The sequence below is a fragment of the Equus caballus genome, chromosome 12 (assembly GCF_041296265.1).
Source record: "Equus caballus isolate H_3958 breed thoroughbred chromosome 12, TB-T2T, whole genome shotgun sequence".
NCBI classification, from domain to species: domain Eukaryota; kingdom Metazoa; phylum Chordata; class Mammalia; order Perissodactyla; family Equidae; genus Equus; species Equus caballus.
The window spans coordinates 8,941,376-8,964,639 of record NC_091695.1 but is presented as its reverse complement, the minus strand read 5'-3'; the positions used below and the strand labels follow the sequence as shown (position 1 = coordinate 8,964,639).

Below are 23,264 nucleotides of genomic sequence, written 5' to 3'. Positions count from 1 at the left end.
ATTTTTCATCTACTATGTTGTGTCCATGCTAGACACAAGGTTCCATTTCTAGATGTCTCCATGTAAATCTCAATAGCAAGAAGAATTACTTTCCCATGAGGGAATTTAAATTCCGTCCGTATTTGTATGTTTTGCATCATGAGATGAGTGACATAAATATGCTAATGTAAAAATATTTGTATGTCACAAAGTAGTGAGTCCTTAAAATGTTTTAAAATTAGTTTCCAACATATTAAATATCAAGCTTTGATAATCTGTTCTGACACTGGGAAACTACGGAGCAAAGTAACAGAATCCAAGCGCCTAAACCTCAGGTAATTTTTGGTGTCAAACACCTAAGAAATTACAGTACCAGGTAAGCTCATTTCATTCTCATTCTCATAAGGTGTTCTCATCACAGTTAATCTCTTCCACACGAATCGGCACCACTTACATTGGAGTCAGCACTGAAGATCACTCCATATAAAGTTCAATGTTACTATATTTCAATGCAAGAAATATCAAATAACTCAGAATTCATCTCTTCAGGACAGGACCACATCCCAGGAAATGGAGAACAATAATATCATCTTTAGCATTTATTTATTTATTCCCAGTGCATGTGGGACTGACACAAGGACAAATCAGAGTGGCACACATTATGTGTGCAGGACGATTCCTCTGCTGTTCCCCTCATGCTATTTCACTGAAAGGACAATGAAAGAACAATGAATTAAGATCTGCTTTCTATGTCATGACTGAGCTGATTCTATATGAATAATCAATACCATCTCTTAGTCTTTTTGGGTTCAACGCTTATCTAGCACACACCAGACTATACAATCAAGTTAATATAAAGTTAAGTCTAAAAATTACACTTCCGTACTTTGAGAGTTTTGAGAACATTGTTTTTTTTAGTACAATTTTTCTTTTATGTGCCTGGAAACAGATTTTCATGTAGTCACCTTCAACCTTGAGTGTCGAATACTAGAAGATACTTGCTAAGCTGAAGCAGTCAGAGCCATAGCTCAGATTTGAGACGGCTGAGGGGTTTCCTAGCCAGAAGACAACTGTTTTCTAAGGGATAAAGGGGAAAGTATTTTGAATACTTGTAAGCCAGTCCCTCCCCAGTTCTCCCGACTGTCCACCGAAACAGTCAACTAACCGATGCGTGAAGGTAAATAAAGAATCGCCCAGGGCACTGTGGTTTCACCATTTTTACCACAAAACGAGAGAGAGAAAAAGGCAATGTGTTTTTCAGAAAGCTAAATTTATTCCATTTAAATGACTATTCCTTATTCTGAGATTCTGTTCCTCCTACTCTTTGGGTGCTAAATGTCTTTCCTTTTATATAATGATGCTACTGGCAGATGGTAATTTGGGTTTTTCTGTTTTTGTTTTATGTCCTTCACTGGCAAAATTAAAAGCTAGAAACACTTAAACAGCCCAATTAAAAATTCTTTTGCAAATTTACTGGTGCTTACAACTCAGAGCTTAGGAACCGCAGCCTAAGTGATGGCCTGCCTTCTGTGTGGCCTGTTTCACAATATTGAATTATTTCTTGGCGATTTCTCAAAATAAGTTATGTAGCAGGATAAAAGTAAGCCCTAATTTATATTAAGCTAGTATAAAAATGGTCTTAATTTCAAGCAGGAAAGGAACATATTTTCAATCAACACCATGGTTATATCATCTTTTATTAAAACTAATTATATCAGTACGTAGAGAGTATTGATTTAAAAGTATGATGCCGCTTCTCTGATATCATTACTGTTCTAGGAGCAGCCTATCGTCCCACACTGAGCAGTAGGGTGCAGGGCAGAAACAAACAAAGCTGGGCTCCAAGCAGGCCACTCTCCTAGGTCAGGGTTTTAGTGGCACCATAGGTGGCTGCCCATCTCAATGTACATTTTGGCCAGTTTACCTTCATAAATCATACTATATAGCTTTCAGTACTTACATACATTTCAACTGAGAAGAAAAATGTATTAGAGGAAAGCATATCTTAGTGGGCTTCATGCGTCAAAAATAACTCCATATTTCATAATTAGCTTTACTCCACTAGCTACCTCTGAGAAAGAAAAGTGCCATATAAATGTACAAGCCAGGACATCCTTTTCGAAAACCTTCCAGAGAACTGTGCAAACTGCAGTGTGTCCTCCCGTAAGTGAATCAATCTCCACTCCCTCGAAGCATCCAAACAAAAAAGAGTAGCTGGCCGTTACTTTCTAAAGTATATTTTGGAGAAAATACAAGAATAATTGTCACTGGCGTTCTGGGCCAGATGAAACTGGTGAGCATTATGTCTGACTCTCTCATCGTGTGATTTGCTGTGACCATGTTCCTTCCCAATACGCTGTTCTTACTAACGTTAGTTCTATATCCATTTGATATGAGCATTTATATTAAACTTCAGAATAACTCCTGGTGGTATCCAGAATGGATGTCAAGAGCTCCTGAAAGCAATTTCTGCTTTCCTCCCAATGAGGATAATATTTAGCTTTATCAGTAACTATTAAAAGGACAACTGAAGATCTTGGAGATGGGTGGGTGCCTTGCAGTGAACATGCATAGGCTGGAGCATGTGGCCAATGGCGTCATCAATGCTTAGTTCTTCTTGTTTTTCTTCAGATAGTGAGCCCGCGTGGCCTTGCTGTAATTCATGGAAATTTTCAAACTCATCCAAGAAGGCAGCATGGACATTATTGAGCTCTAGGGAAAGAAATGGGGTCATAATGTAATTACAGCCTACCATCTGAGCTAAATTAGAACATATGATCTTACGTCTGACCGCACTGTTGTTTTATTTACAGGTAGATTTTAAAGTTCTTGGGTGTAGAGTCTAGACAATGAATATATGCTCATATCACATACTATTTTGTCGTTCAATGGGAAAGAAAACCCCAAGCCAAAGTGCTGACTTGGGACTTGAAAATCTACGTACCACGAGAGAATGGATCGGGTACCCGGTGGTTCGGGACTGCAAGCCAACCGTTTTAATTGCAGACTTCACAAACGTCTCTGGAGAGGGCTTATCCAAAGTCGGCCTTCGGATTTTCGATAGTTTCGTAGCGATAAAGTATGGCAGAACACTCTAGAAGGCAACACCCCCCCCAAAATATGCCATTGATTAGGAAGGCCACAAACTCAGAATGCTTGACTGCTCTTAGCGGCAGAAACATTCTGATGACATCTAAAGTTTCTACCTTTAGAGAAAGAAAAGTAGTTATCTAAAGCCAGCTTAACAGAACACATGAAAGCATCAAACAAATTGTACTAAACCAATCTATCAATAAACAGAACTTGAGACCAGAGAAAGTATTAAAAATAAGCAGAAATATACCTTTTTGAATCTTTAAAAAGAAAGCTTAAATGTAGAGAGCAGAGATTCAGGAGAGAATACTCTTTCTAAACTGAACATTGTTATACAACACCAAATAGGAAATTTTTGACATTTTATCCTCCTAAAGGGATGCTACTAATTTTCTCCATAATTTGTGGCTAATTAAGATTGTTCTAGCAGCTTCGGTCCCTCTAAAATGAACATCTGACTTTCTCAGCTTTGGGCTACTACTTTTCTCTCCTAGTTTCTTACTATCCTGCTTCTGAGTTTTATAAACTTTGCTATTGATAAGATAGGGCCACTCCCTTTTTTTCCTTGTGGGGGGCGAGACAGTATAACTATGTGGAAACTGGTTGGGTAACTAAGACACACTTGACAGGACTGGTGTGGGATGACGAATCTGGACACTACATCTTAGAGGACCTCAACCTGTGTTTTAGGTTCTCTGTTGCTTCTGCTTGCTACATTTTGGATATGATTCAACACGGAATATAAGGAAACCCTATTACAAGGAATCCTGAGTCCTGATATAAGACGTGCCTTCTATAGTTAGAAATAACTTGGGCATGGTTGTTCACCAAAGAGTGAATGTACTCTGTTTATCTCACATGTGTGAAAGGACAGGTGTTAACTACAATGACACTTCTATTAAAGAAGAAGATATGTTCCAACACATGGGGGTCAAAATCAAAAACTTCATTGCTGGAGGTAGAAATAAAATTGAGATGTTTCGGACTGTGGATTTCCGTCCTGCTGAGAGCTGGAAGGAGCGTCTTCATGTCTCTTTGGTTTTGTTTTGTATTTTTGCCATTCCCAAGTATGAGTCAAGGAATACAACCCACCCTCCTTAATAGGTGAGCTAAACTTCAGCCTACCTGTTAAGAACCAAGAACCCACTAGTTAAGAACTAAGAACTCACTACTGTCACTCTCCGCCTTTCTCTTTTTTAGTCCCTGCAGCCGCAAACCCACACTAAGGAAACTAACATCCCCAAAGTACCTCAATACCTGGGCCAACTTTGATTAGGTGACTGTTGGTTTTTGAGAATTTGTTTATTGGAATTATCACTATCAACTTATCCCTCACTTAATGAGCAAAAATATTTTGTCAAAAAGGTCTTTAATTTTAAAACTGTGTTGCTGCAAGGATACAGTGGATGAGAGCACAAGCCAAAGAGATCTCAGACTAACATACAGGATGAAATGCAGAACTCAATGAGGCTCCAACAACGGGTAAGGAAAGAAAAATCTACTCGCCAAGCCAAGTAGCACACAAAGCGAGCGAGAGAGTATGTGCATATTCTCCGCTCATGTAAGGAAGGAACATAAGCAAACCCTGTCACATCTCGGTGCCTCAGGTCTCCTGGTTACAAAACAGTGAAGATTAAAAACCATCCCCACACATACATCACGAGCCTGCTCAGGGTACTGTAAAGTTTTGAGCTTCTCAAGATAAAGATGGTCTGATCATTTTAACTTCCAGTTACATAATTACATTATAATCCTCCCTCCCTCAATATATGCATATGTATTTACGACATAAACTGGACTATTTCGCTCTTGTGGAGGAAGTGAGTCGCAGTGCCGGGCTGGACCACTTGAGGGCACCACACACTAACACCTCTTCCGCTGAACCGCGCACTTCGCCTAGAGAACCTGCCGGCTCTGCAGGTGGAGACAGGAGGCGCACACCCAGGAATTCCAAGTTGAGGTATGTCTTTCCAGCTAAGAAATGTTAACTCTATTCTGGAAAGAGCATTTATTCATTTTGACAATAGTTTAAAAGCAAGGTGGTTAACGTGGCCTAAGAGAGGATGGAAAGCATTCAGAGATGAAATAACTTTCGAGCTAAGTCTTAAATAAAGTGGAGGAGTTTGCCAGGTAAACAAAGAAGGCAAGAACGTTCTGGGTAATGGGAGCAGCAGGCGCAAAGAAAGGGAGACATAGACGGCATGATGTGCTCAGCAAGTTCAAGCAGCTCAGCACGGTTCAGATACCGGAAATGAGTGACACAGAGGGAGGCGGCTGGCTGAACAGCACAGAGAACTAACGCACTCACTGGCCAGTACCGATTTCTAGAGCGTAAGCTCCGTGCAGACATGGTCTTCTTCACCACTGTACTGCCGATGCTTAGAAGAGTTACCTAGCACACAGTAGGGGTGCAAGGAAGATCTACTGAATGGATTAGCAACAGAACACTTCACTGTGGACAGCACTGAAGGACAGCATTGGGATCTCTTTCCATTGCTGCAGTCCAGAAAATTAATCACACCAGGAAGCTGACAATGGAATGTGAGCATTTAAACCAAAATTCTAGATATTGTGAAGCTTAACCAAGACCATCTATCTAAATAAAGGCACACGTATAGGTCTAGCTACTTGCCAAGAATTAAAACAGGAATATTTCAAGTTACATAAAAGTAAAGAAATATCTTCTATGTCAAAATGTCATCTAGGTACATCCTTAAAGAGTTATACAAAAACCCAGTAAACAATCCATTTTTCCTGCTTACTTAGGAAAACACTAAACAGGTCAAGAAGATACTCAGTTTTATAGGTAGAATTTTGGGCAAAACAAATTTTAAAAGTTGCTTAAGCTCAACGATTTGCTATTATAAACACTGCCAGCTTGAAACAAACTGGACCTTGACAGCTACAGATATGGGCAAGTGTCCTGGTCTTCAAATTTAGAATCCCAAAATAAAAATAATTAACTAAGACACACAGCAAAGCTGTTGATGTCTTGTCCTTGCTCAGCCTATTAAAAAAGAAAGTTTCCTGGAGACAGCTGGGTGTCTTTTTTCCCACCCCCTGGAGCAGCTTGCCCAGGTATCTGCTCTTCACAGAACAAGTTAGGGGGCCTGGATCGGAAGAGGCAGGCTGCTCCAGCTTACTGGCACGGAGCAGTAGAAAGAGGGAGGTCCAGCGTGGGACAGCGGGTGTTCAAGAATCAGACACTGAGCCTGTAACTTCCTGTGGGAGAGCATCTTTCACGTGGTCATCTGCGCACTAACACACCTTCTCAAATTTAAAAATGACCCGAACAGTTCACACCTATGCTTTGGAAAACGTGGGTCCAGAGGACACCAGGCTGCAGTCTGTTTGCACAATATGGTGCCTGATCTGCCTTTTAGGAGCCTGAAATTCACCAGTGTGGCCGGCACACATTCCTAAGACAGAGGCTGCAGCTCCTATGAGGCATTTTAGGGAAAATGTTCTTCCTTAAATCCGTGTACTCATCTTCCATTTAGGATCTGATATCCTCCAGAAAATCTGAATCATTATACACACAAATCCTGGTCTTGGAGTTTGTATGATTTTACCTGCAGACCATGAAATGAGCTTTTCCACAAAAGGGCCCTTGATTATCTCATTGGTAGAAATTCTCGGACCTTCTAGAAAATGCTAGGAAAAGGAATCGTTCTGATGATACAGAGATCCCTAATTACATGGCGATGAGCAAAGGCTCCATAGTAACATTAGGTATAAACCTTAGCACTTAAGCCCAAAATGAAGGAGTTAAAATATGGTGCTCTGCACAGAGAAAATCCTTGATAAGCACTGGCTGGCTGATAATCCTACAAATGACCTCGCTCCAAATATGTGGAATTTGTAGGTTAACATTCAAGGAATGAAAGGAAAAACAGTGTAATCTCACAAAAAGTATTTATTTAACAACCAATATTTCAAGCACCTACTGGAACACTGTTTTAGGCACTGGGAATACAACTGTGAACAAAATGAGAGTCCCCAGTCTTAGAGAGCTTAGATTTTAGTGTGTGTGTGTGTGGGGGGGGTGCACACAGACTAAAAACAAATAGTAAAAAATGTATACAATATTGGCAAATGATGATAAAAAGGAAGAAGAAAAATAGACTGGAGTCAAGGACAGAAGTGATGGAGGCTGGGCCTGCAGATGGTCAAGAAAGCGTCTCTGATGTGGTAACATACAAGCAAAGAGATGAATGAAGGGAGACAGCTAGCCACAAGGATATCTGGGTAAAGAGCCTTTTAGACTGAAAAAACAGCAAGTGCAAAGGCCCTGAGGTGGAAGTGTGCTCAGAGTGTTTGAGGAACTGCAAGGAGGCCAGAGAAATAGCAGGGGTGTGAGATAATGGAACCTTGAAATCAGAACCTGGTGGGTCATAAGAACTGATTTTACTCTCAGAGAGATGAAAAGCCACCGCAGAATTTTTCAGCAGAGGAGTGAAATACCGGGACTTTGCTTTCAAGAGATCACTCTGACCACTAGGAGCTGACTGTGGGGCTACAGGCAAGGATGGGAGTCAGGAGGCCAGATAAGAGACCCTACAAAATAGCGGGGCCAGAGATCATGGTGGCTCAGATTACAGCGGGAGCCTGGTGGTCCTGAGAAGTGGTCAGATAGTGGATACATTTAAAGGATAAACTAAAGCCAGTAGGATTTCCTGATGGTTTGAATTTGGGGTATGAGAGGGGAAAAAATACATCCAGGTATAGGGGAAAAATACATCAGCTTTGAAATCAGACAGACTTGGATTCAAATTCCAGCTTGACGGCTGACTAACGTGTGATCGTGAGCAAAATACTGGACGTTTGCTTCTTCCTCTGCAGTTAGGGGATACAGAATCTTCCTCACTGTACTGTTATAAGGATTAAATACAATATTGTCAGTTAAAGAGTGTGGGATTTGAACTCTGGTATGTATTAGCAATTATTTTCTGATATTTACATTTTTCAGAATAAATTTGGAAAGAAAACCTTGGCTGCATTTTTTTATCTTGTGAGAGATGTAAGATGCCATTTTCTATAGGGAATGACTGTTGAGGTGGCCACCTGGATACCTGGCTCTTTCTGGACACAGATTTGAAGGGACTAACAGACTTCTCACGTTTTTAGTTCTCGTGGTGCAACACTGTCGTAAAGGGCCAGGAAAAGAAAGACATTATCAGTGACAAAAATGGAGACTCACCTAGTTGGAAGGGATCTGAGCCCAGTTATCCCAACAGGCCTAATTTTACGATTCTTAAGCCATTTCTCAGAGTCGGTGTAGCAGACCAGACATGATATTTCCTGTGAGAATCTTTATATCACTTTATAGTTCTCTCTATTTAGACTCCTTTGCACTAAAGGCACACTCCATTACCTTCTTTTATTGTCACTGGCAATTAACAAGAAGAATGGATGGAAACTTACGTTTTCAATCCCGATAGCCATTTCTCAATATTAGCTTTCTAGCTCTTTGAAGCCCAGTAGGTCTGTATGATTACTCTAAGCAGTAAAATATTTGAGCAAAATATAAAAGACGAATAGCTTCTTTCACTTAAAAAAAACCCTGAATTTTGTTTTCTCCCTCGTCTCAATTTGTCCTATTTGTTTTCTAAACTGATTCTCATTAAAAACCACATTTTTAACTGAATTAACAAAACCACCAACTCTCACCACCAAAGAGGACCAAAGCACTGGAAGGGAGGAATTAAGAGAATGAGGCTCAAAGAATTTCTCCATTATGGGCAGTTCACATTGAAATGGAGTATTCTTTTGTAGTCTCACATTAAGAATGAGAAAATCCACTTCATTCTGAGACCAGCTGAAACCGACAAGCCGCCTTCTCTGGGTTTGGGTGGTCTCTGCCTGCACCCTCACCTCTCCTCTGGGAAGGAGGCAGGGAAACGAAACTTGACGGGGTGCTTTCCATTAGCGAATGATCTCCTTGCTGGGAGCACATGCAGAGGCCTGGCTTCCCAGCCCCGAGGAAGAAAACTGTACGGAACAGCTCCGTGGGAACCAGGCAGGCACTGCAGCCTCGGCGTTACTAAACCATGTCATTGACCCGGGCCGGTAAACTCCCTCCGCTTCCCCACCTTCTTGAACACAGCGCCTCCTTTGGCTTCATCATAGCGCCTACCTGTGTATAAAAGGATCTCACTCATTTGTTTACTTGTTTATTGTCTGTCTCCTTCCCACTAAACGTAAATTCAACCACAGCAGGGCTCCGTTGGTCTTTTTTGCCATTGTCTCCACAATTGCCAGACTATCACGGAGCCTCTAAGTAGTTCCTGACTGAAGAAATTGGGACCACGATATACACCTCTAGTTGTCACTGTGGTGTGTCTCAGTATCTGTTGTGTGTGTGAGCCCTGAGGATAGGGACTGTGTCTTCTTTAGCTCTGTTTCCTCCCTGCCTCGCTCAAGACCTGGCAGAGACCAGACACTCGCAGTCTGAGAAGCTGAACTAACCTTCGGCAAGTCACATGACTCCTCTTGAGTCTTAGTTTCTAATCTAGGATGGGACTATGTTAATATCCACCTCGAATATAATAGAAAAGGGGAAGACATGGGACATATTGTTGATATTCCATAAATCCAAGTTTCTTTCCTCTCTTCTTCACACTTATGTTCTAATATCTGACAGTTTCCAGTGTTTTATCTTTGCCACATCATTTGTCCCCGCCTGCCGGAAGGAGAGACTCTCGGTCAAAGTAATGAAGCTGTTCTCTGTAGGTCAGACGACCACTGAGTGGGGGCCTCAGAACTCGGCCTTGTCTGCGGACTCCAAGCTCAGCACCCTTTCCTCGCTGCCCCTCAGCACGCCGGCGATAGATGCGGTCTGCGTCAACCACAGCCCGGACCGAGGAAGCTGTGCCTTCTTGCTCTGAAATGGCTAAATATCCAGGCGCGGCTTCACGAATTCTCTACCGTCAAAAACCTCTTCAGAGGGCAGACTTGTGAAGACTCGTCCCCAGATGCTAAATCTACAGGAAACCGGGAGAGAGGGCAGGGTATCTGCATGGTCTTCAAGTGTCTCCCCGCAGGTTGCTTACTAGTGCAAGGAAGAAAGTAGTGCCTACACAGAGGAGAAATTGGGTAACCCCTTGACTGAAGGGTCAAAGTCCACATCACCAGTGAGGGGCAGATGTGCGTCTCTGGATGTGATGCCCCGAGATGGACACAACATACGTATGTAATTTTGGCCAGGAAAGCGTAACCTGAACGTGACCATGAGGAAGCATGAGAGAGACCCCCAGTGAGGAATGCTCAATTACAAAGAGCGGGGAGGAGTACCGTGCTCTTCAAGAACGTCAGAGTCATAAAAGACAAAGAAGGGGCCGGCCTGGTGGTGTAGTGGTTGAGTTTGTGTGCCCCACTTCAGTGGCCCAGGGTTCGTAGGTTCGGATCCCTGGCGTGGACCTATACATCGCTTGTCAAGCCATGCTGTGGTGGCATCTCACAGACAAAGAATAGAGGAAGACTGGCACGGATGTTAGCTCAAGGACGATCTTCCTCAAGCAAAAAGAGGAAGATTGGCAACAGATGTTAGCTTAGGGCCAATCTTCCTCACCAGAAAGAAAGAAAAAAAAAGACAAAGAAAGGCTGTGGATACATTCCAGGTTAAAGGAAACTAAACAGACAGGACTATATTATAACTATAGTTATAATTCTATACAGGACTATATAATAATATTATAACTATATTATACCTGGTCCTAGACTGAATTCTTTTTTTTTTTTAAAGATTTTATTTTTTTCCTTTTTTTCCCCAAAGCCCCCCAGTACATAGTTGTATATTCTTCCTTGTGGGTCCTTCTAGTTGTGGAAGGTGGGATGCTGCCTCTGCATGGTTTGGTGAGCAGTGCCATGTCCGTGCCCAGGATTCGAACTGACGAAACACTGGGCCGCCTGCAGCAGAGCACGTGAACTTAACCACTCGGCCACAGGGCCAGCCCCCTAGACTGAATTCTTTACTGGAGGATAAAAAGTGCTACAAAGAATATTATGGGGTCAAAAATTGTAATACAGATGGTAGATTAGATAAAAATACTATATCAAAGTTTACTCTAAAGTTGGTAACTGGGGCCGGCCCAGTGGCACAGTGGTTAAGTTCACACATTCCGCTTTTCGGCGGCCTGGGGTTCGCCAGTTCAGATCCTGGGAGCGGCCATGGCACCGCTCGGCACGTCATGCTGTGGTAGGTGTCCCACATATAAAGTAGAGGAAGATGGGCACGGATGTTAGCTCAGGGCCAGGCTTCCTCTGCAAAAAGAGGAGGACTGGCAGTAGTTAGCTCAGGGCTAACCTCCCTCAAAGAAAAAATAAAATAAAATAAAAAAATAAAGTTGGTAACTATTGTGGCTATATCTGTGAATAATCTTATTCTTTAGAAATACACACTAAAGTGTTTAGAGGCAAAGAACCATAATGTATGCAACTTACTTTCCAAAGACAAAACAAATGGAGTAAAGTGTTCACAGTAAGTGAATCTGAGGAACAGGTACTGGGCTCTTCTTTGTACTCTTCCTATTCTTATAACTTTTCTGTAGATTTGAAGTGATTTCCAAATAAAAAGTTTTTAAAGCAACGAGAAGGCTTGTCAAAGTTTTACAGAGTAAGAGTTCAAGAAGTATAGTCTTCGATGTTGTCTTAGTCTTGGTTATTTCTTCCTCGCTCAGCATTACAGGGTGGTTGGCACAGGGCGTACAGAAGAAGACGGGACTGGGGCCCCCCAGCTAGCCAGTCAGATTACTTATGATTTTGCCCTTTGGAAGAGCTAAGCTTCGTTTGACTGGGCTTTACTTATAGGGTAATGATGAGGACAGACAGTCCTCACCAACGAAGCACACTTTGGCTAGGGTTTCCAAGAATGTATTTCTTATCCTCTACTTCAAAATCAGAGACAGAGTCTAGCAGGCCTAAAATTCACCTCCAGGGCATTTAGATCACTTGTTGTCACTGTTTATTTGTGTTTCCAGGAAATGTAATGGCAAATCCGAACCCATGAAGCAAGTTTTAAATGCTTTTACAAAATTCTAGGAATGAAGTTGAGGGAAAATGGGGAGAGAAAAGCAAAGGAAAAAATATTAATGAGGAATTAATATAAAACAATCTAAAATTTGAAAAACATACCCTTTTCCCCTCCCAAAAGAGCCATCTGATACACAATCACATGGCAGTTGACATAAAAAAAGAGCTTTCCTGCCAAAGAGTAGAGGAACCTGAAATTTAGCAACAGAGCACTAGCCCAGAAGCCCTCTAGACGTAGAGATTTTGAAAATTTAAGACCAGAGGCATATGAGCAAGAGAAGCAGCTCAAAAGGCCTTCCAAACAGATGCCTGGGTGCCACAAAGCATGGCCATGCATAACCAGAGCCCTCCGTGATGCCAAGCAAAGGCAGGTCTCCAGGGGGCCCCAAATCACACATGCCATTAGCAACAGAGACAAACCAGATAAAAGCCCTGTTCTCAAGAGCACATTGAAGTCGGGGGAGGGGAAAGGGCCAGGGAGATCAGGCAGAGGCAGATAATAGGAAATAAGAGAGCAGAGGACCAAATGGGCCTGGCGGCTGAGAGAAGGCTTCCCAGGGCAGGTGACCTGCAGCCTGAGCCTAGAAAGGTGCATAAGGCTCATAGGCTCAGGCGTGAGTGGGGCGAGGAGATGTGGAGGGCAGACCTGGAGAGGAGTTGGGGAAAGGGCGTGCCAGCAGAGGAGCCAGCCGTGGGCCCTGCAGAGGGCAGAGCATGCACCGACCACCACAATGTCCGCAACAGGACTCTGGCCACAATGCACGGTGGGACAATGGAGTGGCAAGAGAGGTGGTGGCCTTGTGGAGTCGGATTCAATCCTCAACGTGGCAGGCAGCCACTGGGGAGGTATGAAGGAAAACAATGTGATCTGACCTGCGTGTTAACAAGATCAGCCAGGAAACAGTATGCAGGATGGAGCAGAAGGGGAAATGGCCAATAAATACGCCTAGTTCCCAAAATGTGCAGACATACAACGCCGCCAAAGAAAATCCAAGAATCTTTAACTCTCAGCTTCATGGAGACCAGATTTCCCTGTCCCTTTGGTCAGAATTAAGATGAGATCCTATGCTGCTTCAGCATTCTGAGGTGTTCACACACACGCGACAGCTGTACTTTCCCTTACAAACATCTGAGTCTTTATCTTTTCACCAAATTCATTTGAAATTGAGATCCTGAATGAATTCATAGGAAGGAAGACAATGATCAACGAACTCACGTAATCTAGAATTCATTAGTAGGGAAAAATAAAAGTTTATCCAAGTACAATATTTTGGGAAACAATGCTGATGTATTTTTGTAGTGGTTTCTGGTCACAGCAGATTAACAGGCCGCAAACGTGGAGAAAGACCTTTGAGGGAAACAAGCTGTGGGAATGAGAGAGGAGACCATCCAGTCCGTTCACAGAAGTCTGGAGATCGCTCATCTCTGCTCACAAGGCCTCTACTCCTTTTTGTCATTGAAACACTCACAGCTTCTGGTCACACAGCTTCTAGGTCACCTACCAAGGGACCTTCAGGTCCTGTCTAGTCTTACCATGTGTTTAAACATTATTCAATTAATAGCTTGATGACAATAGATTCATCAGAATGGGAAAATGGCACAACACTGCGTGGCATGTGATGCTTGACTGGCTTCCTTGTTACAAAATACAGTTCTAGATAGCAGAATCAAGCTACGAGCATTAAGGTGACTGGTGTCTCAGCAAAGGGGAGTGGGGGAGTTCAGCATAAAATTCAGGCTTCTTGAAAACCCTGTTCTCCCCCATGTACCCTATGGCAAGCTGCAAATCGTAATAGCACCAAGTGGCCATGACATCCAAGGGTCTTTTTGGTGAAACCTCAGTGAGGGGTTTAGAGGAAGCAGGCTCTAAGTTGCCCCTGGAAGACGAGGAAACTTCTTCCAACTACCACGCCCTCTCACTGACGGTGAGTTAGCTCCAGGATCCACTCGTAGAATGAAAAGGTTTAGAAGCCAGATCGAGATAACACTCAGGCCCATCTGGACTGTCTAAAGACAGAAGGGAGGAAATGGAACAAGCACCTGCTGGCTCACAACTGCCTGACACAGATGGGTCCCGTAAGGGTTCAATGCTGCCCTGAAGGCCTGGAGCAAGTCGCCCAGTGGTTAAGAACAAAGGTTCTGCCACCAGACTCAGACTTGAGGCCTGGTTCAACATGGGTAAGTGGCTTAACCTCTCTAAACTCCACTTTCTGTAAGTTTAAAGAAGATGATGATCACACCATCCTATGAGGTCATCAGGAGACGCAATGAAATAAATGGATACACAAGAAATGCTTAGGACTGCGCCTGGAAAGTACCCCTCAAATATTAGCTATTATTATGATGGTTGATCATTTGGGGCTTCAGGTCGCAAAAACTGAAATGCTAGGCTCACAGTAATGAAAGCCACGTCAACACTGGGGACGTGAAGACGTGGGGGCAGGTCGTGGGCAGGAGCTGGAAAAGGGTAAGAATTGCAACTTCTCCCAAGACGTTGTGAAAAATGTGCCTAGGCATAGAAATGGTGTGAGCCATTATTTGTGTTGAACAATAACCAATTTGAGCTAGATACCCATCAAAACTCTGCATTTGCTTCCTCTTTATTTTGTGCTGTATTTTCACAGCATTGTTTCTGTTAGCTACACAATAAAATCAAAGGTGTCTATAAAATTAAGTCAAAATGGAACAAAGGACTAAACGTAAGAGCTAAAACTATAAAACTCTTGAAAGAAAACATAAAGGGACAGCCTCGTGACATTAGATTTGGCAATGATTTCTTCGATATGACACCAAAAAACACAAGCAACACAAGAAAAAACAGGTGAATTGGACTACACCAAAATTAAAAACTTTCATGCATCAGAGGACATTATCTATAGAATAAAAAGGCAACCCATGGAGTGGGAGAAAACATTTGCAAATCTTATATCTACTGAAGGGCTAATATCCAGAATATACAAAGAACTCCTACAATTCAACAATAAAAAGCAAACACCCAATTAAAAAATGGGCAAAGGACTTGAATAGACATTTCTCCAAAGAAGATATACAAATGGCCAATAAGCACTTGAAAAGTGCTCAGCATCACTAATCATTAGGGAAAGGTAAACCAAAACCACAAGGAGATACCACTTCACACCCATTAGGATGGCCATTATTTAAAAACAAAAACAGAAAATAAGTATTGGCAAGGACATGGAGAAACTGGAAGCCTTGTGCACTGCTAGTGGGAACGTAAAATAGGGCAGCTACTATGGAAAACAATAAGGTGGTTCCTCCAAAAAACCAGAATTACTGAATGATCCAGCAATTCCACTTCTGGGTACGTATCCAAAAGATCTGAAAGCAGAATCTCAAAAAGACAGGTGTACACTCCTGTTCGCAGCAGCATTATTCACAACAGCCAAGAGTGGAAGCAACCCACGTGTCCATCAACAATGAATGGATGAACACAATGCGGTATAGCCACACAATGGAATTTTCTTCAGCCTTAAAAAGGAAGGCAATCCTGTCACTTGCGACAGCATAGATGAACTTGTAGACATTATGTTAAGTGAAAGAAGCCAGTTACAAAAAGGCACACACTGTATGATTCCCCTCGTATGAGGCCCCTAGAGTAGTCAAATTCAGAGACAGGAAGTAGAAGGTGGTTGTCAAGCTGGGGGAGGGGAAATGGGGAGTTAGTGTTTAATGGATAGCAAGTTTCAGTTTTGGAAGATGGAGAAAGTTTTAGACAGAGATGGCGGTGATGGGTGCATAACAATGTGAACATATAATACCACTGAACTGAACACTTAAAAATGACTTAAATACGGGGCTGGCCCCGTGGCCGAGTGGTTAAGTTCGCGCGCTCCGCTGCCGGCGGCCCAGTGTTTCGTTGGTTCGAATCCTGGGCGCAGACGTGGCACTGCTCATCAGACCACGCTGAGGCAGCATCCCACATGCCACAACTAGAAGGACCCACAACGAAGAATATACAACTATGTACGGGGGGCTTTGGGGAGAAAAACGAAAAACATAAAAAAAAAAAATCTTAAAAAAAAAAAAAAGATTTAAATAGTGTTTTCTGTTTTGGATATTTTCCCACTATTTAAAAGAATTGAAAATCACTACCACACCTATCTCATCCTCGCCCGTGCAGTCATCCTCGCTCTAGTAAAAGTTAGCTTTAGCCTGCTCTCTGCCCTCTCTTATGGTTACTACACCGGGGCTTAGGAACACAGTCACAGCACACTTGACATACCTGGCAGGGAAGCAATATTATAGTCTAATTCTCTCAAAATAAAACCATAAGAACTTACAATAATTATGCTTCGTTTACGCGGCACTCAGTTCTACTCTAGGTATCCCTACTTAAAAATTCTGGGGACTAATTTCTTTTAAATCTAGATTTAAGTGCATAAAGGAAAAAGAAACCATGTCTTTAATGGTGCGCCAACGTCACGTTCACTTACTTAGGAATGTGATTTTTCTGTCGTTGTCAAGACAGCAACAGTTGCTGTGGAAACCACACACAAACAGGGATACTTCACTGAAACAGACTCCACTCACCTGCACAAAGATGCCCTTGCTCCTGTATTCCTCATGGAGGGACCGAGAGAAGAAATCTACAAAAGCCTGGGAGGGCGTGGGAGCAAGAAGAAAACACCCACGTTACTCCAATCTGCCTGATTTGTGGCCATGACAACAAAATAAGGACCCATTCAACACTGTAGTTCCTAATCATTCTTTTCATTTCAAATGCAGAAGAGACCTTACAAAACAACTCCTCAAAACCTCAAGTCGCTTTTACCTGCCACTAAATTAAGTATTCTCTTACCAAATATAATATCCAAATCAAATTTTGATTTAACTGGAAAAGGTTCTTCTTATCTTTTCTTTTTTCAGAAAATTACTTTGCAAGAAGAAATGTTTCATTATATAACAAAGGATGCATTCCTGCTCCCCACTTGCCATTCAAACAGAAACACGATATGAATTCTGGTCAACTCCATTCTATGGGGATTTTGTTGTCAGTAAAGAGGAGAAGAGAGCAAGCAGCCTCTTGGTCCTTTGGGATGGCAAGATCCAAGAAGTGTAGAGAGGACTGTGACAGCCTAGCTTCTTCCGATAGCACAACTTTAAATCTCATTGTAAAATGTAACGTGCCATTTTTCAAACATGGACTCAACCTCAGGCTTGAAATGCAAAGTATCAATAATGACTCTCCTAGGGTCACAATGAGTAATAGTCTGGTGTCCGTGGAGCAGAACAGTTAAGAAGCTGGAGTTCACCAATCACTTCGAAACGTGCTGTTCATTTTCAACATGCCTACCGTATCTTTCAGAGATACAGAAGGCAAGTGGATGGCGGGGGTGGTGGTGGGGCAAGCTTTTTCAAATGATAGGAGTCGCTGCTTACGTTTTTCAAGTGGACAAAGAGCCAAGTGAAAAAGAAGGCTGGCGTTCTGCTCTTTTCCTACCCTAACATATTGCAAGTTCTTATTGTGTATTATATTTTTCTCCAAAAGCTTGCTTCATTTCAGCACCTCAATGGTCATTTTCGTTTCAGAGATGTATCCTATGCCTCAACAATGTATATGAAGATGATAGCAGTAGGAAATGCATTCTAAATTATCTTCCTAGTAGTAACATGAAGAGGTCAATGGTGATGTTGTATAAAATTAGGACATCTTACAGAGATTTCTGGAAAATTCTTGTCTCACTCCCAGAAGTGACAATAAATATCTGTAAATTCTTTCATGTGGCAAAATACTCACACTCTCAGCCAGTCTATCATGTGTCTACTATGTGTATTTATGTGCTGACTGGCTCCAATCCTTCTACTCAGCTCCGCAGACTTGGAACTTACGCTCTACAAAACGGACTCATTCATGAATCAAATTCCCAATCTTAGACTCATTAACATCATGTTCCGATCAACTGAGCTAAGTGGCCCAGGTATCAATTATAAAACCAATAAACTACTGGGAGACAAAAAGCACTTATGGATCTGAGATCTTCACGCCCCATTTGTAAAGTTTACACCAGTCAGTGTGTCTCCAGCTCTGCTACCCTGAAACCAGTGCTGGATATTTTCCTTTTCTTCTTAGTCCATTTGAAAACTGCCAAGAACAGAACTTCTAGAAAGTTCTATGCTTATTTCTCAGACTGAAAATGATTCCTCTTTCTTATTCCGACATGATTTACTAAAAAATTGTTCACCTTGGTTGCAGAGTAGATGGTCAGCAGTGGAGCTGGGTGCATGCCACTGGCGGAGGAGATGTTCAGAATCACTCCTTTAGATCTAAAAAGGAAAATGTCCCAAGTAAAGAGAATGAGATCATATACACAATTGTTTGTAAACTGCAGATCAAGACATGTAAGTATCTGAAACAGAATAACATAGCTGTCTTGCTAACACACATCCCTCCTTGCCTTTCATCAGCATGTGATATGCTTGGTCAGTGAATGAGACATAACTCAATCAACTAAAAATAGCTCTTCTTTGCAATTAGCTCATTTCTCAGTCTTCGTAAGCTGGGGCATGACTGGATCAGATCTGCAGTCTCCTCAAGTTGATCTCTACCTTCTGAGGTCTTCTCTGGGCTCATCACCAAGACCTCTCTCTTAGGAACATTCTTATAATCCTCGTATGCCTTTATTTTGGCATATCCTCACATACTACCTTGCTGTAGTATTTAATCATTCTAAGTGTGTAAACACTGTCTTCCCTCAACAAAACCGTAAGCTTCTGGACGTCACAGCTGTTGTCTGCCACTTTTTCTCAAAACACTCCGCACCGTCCTGAGCACGGAACAGGGACGTAATAAAACCTTCTGGCAATGAGTGAATGCTTATGTCCCGCCCTCCTATTATGTGACTCTAGCGTTCATCAAACCATATTCTTTTGCCAAAAGGCAAAACTCAGTTTCTACTGTAACTTGGAGAGACTACTGAAAGTTAAAACTTAGAAAGCTACCAGGAATCACTAACTCTACAAATAAATGAAAATGAGTTTAAGGAAAGCAATGCTGTAAATATACCAGCTGTTAGCAAGCATACATGGGTTGGGTTAAGTGTGGAATTAGGGTTTTAGGAATTTTAGACAGAATTAACAACGAACTCTTCCCCCTCAAATCCATTCTTCTCAGAGGGGTCCCTTCTTCAGCTACTGCAACCTGACCCCACCGCCCTCCTGCCCTCCAGATCAGCTTCCTTTCCTTCACTCCAGGGTCTCGCTGTCGGTCTGAATTTCCTTCCCCTAAGGCCTATTTTTTCATTATTAAAAAAAGTCTATCTAGATTTTTATGCAAAATAATAAAAGAAACATGATTGAATGGCATCTATATTATTTTAGACATAATCTGGAAAGAACTGATCCCCAAAGGTCACTCAGCCCATCTGCCAGCCTCTAGGCAAGATGCTATCTCAACCATCAAACGGAAGTGTGGACCCTCCGCTTGACGTGTCTCCAGAAACAAGTGGTTGTTTTTTAACTGAAGTCCTTATTAGTGACACATACTTTCCTAAGCAGTGAAATCCATTAACATTTTAGTTACAGAAATCAAATCTCAAATTTAAAAATATATTAGGGTTTTGAACAAAGTTGGAACTATTTAGTCAATGCATTCATTATATCATCCTTGTATTTTTTGCTTGTGTCTCTCTGAGAGACAGAAAAGCCTTTCTTTTTACATTTTAAGGTAAGAGAGTAAGAGCGTCTATCAGAAGTTAGAACCCACTCATTCTAAGATTAGCAATGGTAAATTGCAATGAATATCTAGTAATTTCACTTTATCTACATTTGTGAGAAATCCCTTTTGATCAATATGGACTAAAAATCACTTTGTTACTGGAGACTTTTAATGTAGTATTAACTTATGATGTTTAAAATATCCTTTTTTTTTAGAGTGTTAAAAATGTTCTGAAATTAGATTGTGGTGATGGTTGCACAGCTCTGAGAATATACTAGAAAACACCAAATTTCGCACTTTAAATGGGTGGATTTTATGGTTTGTGAAATTATATCTCAATAAATCTGTGGGGGAAAAAAGAGAGAAAGAGAGAGAGAAATACATTTATGATATATTGGAATGTTATCCTTAAGCTCAGAGCAGATTCTAATCAAGTGGAAGCTAAGAGAGCTATTTTATCTTATGCAACACAATAAATCCTGACAAGTTGGACCCCCCCACCCCCATCCTGAGCCCTAAGCATCCTTGTAGGTTTAGGTTGTGCTGTATTTTAACCTTTTCTCATATAACCAGGAATTGCTATGTCCTCACTCATTCAGAGGAACTGAAGAAAAAGCCAGTTGGAAACAGTTGCAGAAGATGATGTTTTTCAGTGAATCTGGTTTTATCAGTTAGATTACGTGTGCTCCATTATATTCTAACGGGCCGAGGTGGTTGTTTGTGCCTTTGAACAGAAATTTACATTTTAAATTTCATTCCTCACAAATGAAATACAATTTAAAAGTCTTCCAAGATTAAAGTTTATGCTACGATAAACATTTTAAAAATTAAATCTTGACCTCACCAAAACAGACTCTTAAAGCTTCACTCACCATAGCAATACAAGAAAATTGTTTCAATACAAGAAAATTCATTTAAAGATAATAGAAACTTCTTCCCCGTTTTCAAAATTAATGCAGATCAATAATCAAATATGTCACAATTATGCAGGCAATTAATTGTTTACTCCTTGAGGCAACTGAAATTTTTGTTTCTCAAATATTCTACCTTAATTTAAAATTTCTAGGGGGTAGAGTTAGTTGGAATTAGTGAAAAGCCAGAATCTGAGGATACTTTATTCAGAACACAGTATCTGCATTCTAAAATACGTCAAAACAAATCCAAGACCAACAAAGTATAAAGCGAGAATGCACTTGACCTAAGTAAATAAAAGGAGAGCATTTATAATTGCAGCAAAAGGAGAGGAGAGGAAACATCCCTTCGACAAAAACTCTGTGCTACCAAGAAGCGCACGTACTTGTTTGTCTGGCAGAAACCTTCCTCCCACAGCTACGCACACGACAGCACAAAATCCTCTCTCTCTTTCTCTCCCGGGATAATAATATTCAACTTCGCTCTGTCTGAAGCATAACTAACACACTAGTCTAGCTGCCTCAGTCCTTGTACTGTACACAGTATCTATTGTTTATGCAGAGATGAGGATGAACATTCAGGACTGAGAGGCACAAAGGACTCGTCTTTAAAAGCAACTACTCTGTCTAGCTCTAATCCTCCATCTAAACAGAATTAGTGACGTCAAACCAGTTTCCATGGCACAGCCAGACTCATGACAACTCTGTTCTATCAGGCAGAAGGACAAATGTGTGCTTAATTGCACACAGAAACAAACATAAAACCAAACCCTGGTTAATCTCTCATTTTCCGGGGACTTGGGGACCAATTCTAAGATTGGAAGGGACATTAAGCGTATTTGCTAAAGTTCCATAATGAAGACTCATGCTGCTCATACTTCAGCACATTTCCAGTTTGTTATGACAAATATCCACATAAACAAGTCCAGTAATATTTTCTGTGACACCACATTCTTAATTTATCACATTCCTTACTTGCTAGCAGCCACACGATGGTGTCTCGGCGGTACAAATTATTAAGGCACTACTAGAAGCAAAATACTGCGAAAACCAAGCAGAAAACACCACTGCTGACAAGGAAGCACCGTTTCATACACACATATTCTCTTCAATTACTAGCCTTCTCACAAGCTAAACGTTGAATTCACTCAACCCTATAAAATTTAGTATCTTGCTTCCTACCTAAGTATGTATATATAAACATAGCTTCCTATAGCTATGCTCTTTAGTAGAATTCCCTCAGATCTGTGAAATTGCCAATCCTAAGACTCTCCTTAATTGTCACCTGCATGGAAAAACCACCAAGCCTTGTATTCTTCCATAAACGGCCCACTATTCTGTCAGACGCTCGCAGTCCCCTCGTGCACAGCTCTACAGAAATACCCTGTCATGGCGGAAGTGCTAGCTCTCCTCTGAAATAAGCCAGTGATTTCGGCCTTCCTCAGGCACCTCGTCACTGCCGCACACTGCAGGTGCGGAGAGAGAAACGGGGAGGAGGGGGCGCGGCCGTGAAGAACTGGGACGCGGGGCCAGTCCTAACGCGGACAGCCGACTGTACAAAGAGCTGGACGGCAGACAAGGGAGAGCGTGCGGAAAAGGCTCCGTCACGATTCTTCACGTTTCCATTCCGACCAGGGAGTGTACGTAAGTGTGTTCTTGGGGGGTCATTATGTGTTTTTCTATTTTTTTTTAAGCTTAAACATAATGCTGCAATTGGTACAGACGGTTCTCTACAGACTCTCAAGAAGACTGAGAAATATATCAAAACAGGGCTCTGTGTCAGAAAAGAATCCAAACACGGGGTCAGGTACATAATTAGAACCAGCAATCCAAACACATTATCCAAATACTGCTTTGGGGAAGAAAGTTTGCAAACATTTACCACATGAAAGAGAAGTGCCCGCCCTAAAACACCATAACGTGTCATAATTCCACCTTCAGGAGGAAAGGCTATTTTTAGCTGTTCCATGGTTGGTATGGCAACCACTTCCTGGCTCCCGCTGTACACAATGTTTATAATTCCAGGCAAGTGGAAAGAGCAAGTTTCCTCTATAACGTAGTTATGCACTTTCTACTTCTCTGGTGATAATACCTTAGTTTGATTACAGATCCTTGTTGAGTGGTGGGCGGTGGGCCCTAGGCTATAGTTCTAGAGGGTTTGGAAAATCTCATACATCAGAGGTAGAATCAGTGAAGAGAAAACAACAACAACAAGAAGGGGTCTTTCGAAAGGACTCTGCCGTTACTCAACAGAGACGCGAAAACTATGGAAACCAACCCTAGGAAAGACGCCATCTGGGGACGGTACAAAGGGCAGGCTGTAATAAAATCACTTATAACGTGTAAGGAAGAATGCTTTCAGATGACCTGTTAACTCGGAGTTTTTCTTTCCTCTGGGCACATGGCGAACAACACTGCTGGCCTCCCTTCAGTTGGCTGGAGCCTGCGACTGAGCTCGGGACATGGAATGTGGGCAGAGCAAAGTCCGCCACTTCCAGGCCCGGCTCATCCTTACTCCCTCTTCCCTCATCTGCCAGCTGGATGCACAGGATTCAGCAGAGAACTGCAAGATCCAA

At 41.9% G+C, this 23,264-nt stretch overlaps 1 protein-coding gene across 4 annotated transcripts in view; it reads right to left on the bottom strand.

The window, feature by feature from the left end:
• Positions 1–565: 565 nt before the first annotated feature.
• The window catches only part of HSD17B12 (hydroxysteroid 17-beta dehydrogenase 12), a 263,951-nt gene continuing 241,252 nt past the window's right edge, over positions 566–23,264 (bottom strand). For all 4 annotated transcript variants that reach the window (XM_070229332.1, XM_070229333.1, XM_070229331.1 and 1 more), the window contains 4 exons: positions 18,306–18,387; positions 16,654–16,719; positions 2,924–3,073; positions 566–2,691 (listed from right to left, as the gene is read on the bottom strand). In XM_070229332.1, coding sequence (XP_070085433.1) covers positions 2,587–2,691; positions 2,924–3,073; positions 16,654–16,719; positions 18,306–18,387 — 403 coding nt within the window. In that variant the 3' untranslated portion in view covers positions 566–2,586. The remainder of the gene's footprint in view (positions 2,692–2,923; positions 3,074–16,653; positions 16,720–18,305; positions 18,388–23,264) is intronic.